Genomic DNA, 2,316 nt, shown 5'->3' with positions numbered 1-2,316 from the left:
GGGTGTGTGTGTGTGTGTGTGAGAGAGAGAGAGACAGCCTCACATCACAGTGGAGTCAGCTGTCTTAACCGTGGCTTGTGTACTGCAAACACATACCAGCTTCATCACTGTCTGTCACGCGACTCTGTTCCCCTTTCTGGTTCGGTCTTTACAGAAAAGTAAGGGGCGTTACATTTCCGACGCGTGCTTGCAGTGTTCGGCCAATCACAATGCACTGGGTCAGCTGGCCAATCAGAGCAGACTGCGCTTGTCGGAAGGAGGGACTTTGTAGAAAACTACGTGTTTGAGAGAGGCGGGGCATAGAGGACCTACAATAATGTACAGTATTTGAAAAATAATGTGTTTTTTGAACATTAAAGCATGTCAACATATTCTGTTACACCAAATAATGATCTTTAAAAAAGCATCATATGACCCCTTTAATGAAAATAATCAGCTAGAAGCTGTTTTCCAAGGTAGGCTATAGGTGATGGCATCTTCTTGCTGGTTTACACTGCAATCTGTAAGTCATCACATTAACAACCAAGTGTAATGAGTTTCTGGTGTATGACTTGGTAACACCAGAACTTCACTACTGAATTTCTAGTGTAACAGACATTTACAACATTGGTGATGATGGTACATCTGGACAATAATACCGTGGGTCTCTATAGTATTCACGGTTCTCTTTGAAGTACCATGTAAATACTACATAAATGTTATAATCATTCAATATCACGGTATTGCCATCGGATACCATCACTGTACCACCACAACACTGTAATTGTTATCTGGGCATGAAGCACGTCTGTACTAATGATTGAAAGTGCTGAATGTAGAGTTGCAGTACTGCAGGCTACATTGCATGGTTAAGTGCATAATTGAAATAATAAGTATAAAAATGGATAATAGGCGAGATGAAGCGACTTGAAACAGTATCCATTTCTCTTATTTATCAAACTGTTGATGCAATAATAGCAATGGAAATGTCTGCTGCTTTTAATGACTGTCATGTCTGCATGTATTGTCATGATTAATAGCTCTGGCTTTGACTTTAAATGCCAAACAGCATCACACGAGGCACCAGCACTGTGTTACTCAGCTAAGCGTTCATTTTGCAACCACTTTGCATGAAAAAGACTAAGAATAGACACTGAACCTCGCAGATGCACAATAGGAAACCCATAAATCTTCATGCTATGACAGCTTAGCCAACGCTGAATGTGTTGGCCAGTGTTTGCAGGACGCATTTGAAACTAGGATATGTGGTGTTTGTTTACAGCGCTGCAAGCGTGTTGTGTTCCTTACCATTTTGCTGCCTGCACGACGGAATTCCCCCTCGGAATTGAACAGCAGTAAAATACAGCACACAAATAAGAGGAAAATTCTGCTCTTGGTCTTGTTGTTTTGTGAAGAAAAGGCTGGTTTTGACACAGCAGCAGCGTAACCTATTTCCCGTCCGTTTCCGTGGGTTTCACTGCAGCAGCGACGCGAGGAAGAGCCGCAGGGCGCGGAGGGAGGGAGGAGCGGAGGAGGCGCGCTGCTATTGGACGACGCGCGGAAGAGGCGGGGCAAAGACGCGCGGATGGGCGGAGCTTCGGTACATTACATACGGGAAACCTTTGCTCCACTCCCTCCCTTCACTCACTCTCACGCAAACACAGTGTGTCGTTCTTACTGTAGGCCTACTGTTATTTTCATGTCCTTCCCATTAAATTAAAGGGGTCATATGATGCGATTTCAATTGTTCCTTTCTCTTTGGAGTGTTACAAGCTCTTGGTGCAAATCCAAAGAGATATTCTTTATAAAAGTTAAGAGTTAACCACGCCTACCTAAAACGGCTCGTTCTAACACGCCCCCACATATCTATGTCATGATGTGGGAAGATTTGCATAACGCCGCCCAAATGTTGACGCAAAGAAAGAAGGCCTAACTTTTATTCTCGCTGTAGTATTGTTGTTGCCGCCGCTGCAGCCATGTCGTGACGATGCTGTGTGTTTCATTGTGAAAGCGAAACTACCGTATTGGCCCGAATATAAGACGACCCTGATTATAAGGCGACCCCCCTTTTTCCAGATGTACCTTTTGGAAAATGCTTTTTAAAAACCAAATCTTGTTTTTTCTCAGTAAAACACATTTTGTCTTCAATTATTTTCATATTGCATATTTTTCCTATTTTAATTTTTGTTTTGAAAGTATGGTAAAAACTGGTCAAATGTACCAACACTCACATTTAAAAAAATATACACTTTTTGATATACCATAAAAAAAACAAAAAAAAAAACAGGTAGCCCATCTGAATTAGGACATTTAGGCTATCCATCTAATAGTAGCCTA

At 42.0% G+C, this 2,316-nt stretch overlaps 1 protein-coding gene across 1 annotated transcript in view; it reads right to left on the bottom strand.

The window, feature by feature from the left end:
- Window positions 1–1,509, bottom strand: part of LOC107558205 (calcineurin subunit B type 1-like) — a 32,950-nt gene extending 31,441 nt beyond the window's left edge. The window contains exon 1 of the mRNA XM_016241829.1: window positions 1,288–1,509. Within this exon, the coding sequence (XP_016097315.1) occupies window positions 1,288–1,290 (3 nt within the window). The 5' untranslated portion in view covers window positions 1,291–1,509. The remainder of the gene's footprint in view (window positions 1–1,287) is intronic.
- Between the last annotated feature and the right edge of the window lie 807 nt (window positions 1,510–2,316).

This window comes from Sinocyclocheilus grahami, unplaced genomic scaffold (assembly GCF_001515645.1).
Source record: "Sinocyclocheilus grahami isolate Dianchi unplaced genomic scaffold, SAMN03320097.WGS_v1.1 scaffold636.1, whole genome shotgun sequence".
NCBI lineage: Eukaryota > Metazoa > Chordata > Actinopteri > Cypriniformes > Cyprinidae > Sinocyclocheilus > Sinocyclocheilus grahami.
Note: the sequence above shows the minus strand (reverse complement) of the source record. Positions and strands in the feature narration are given on the sequence as shown.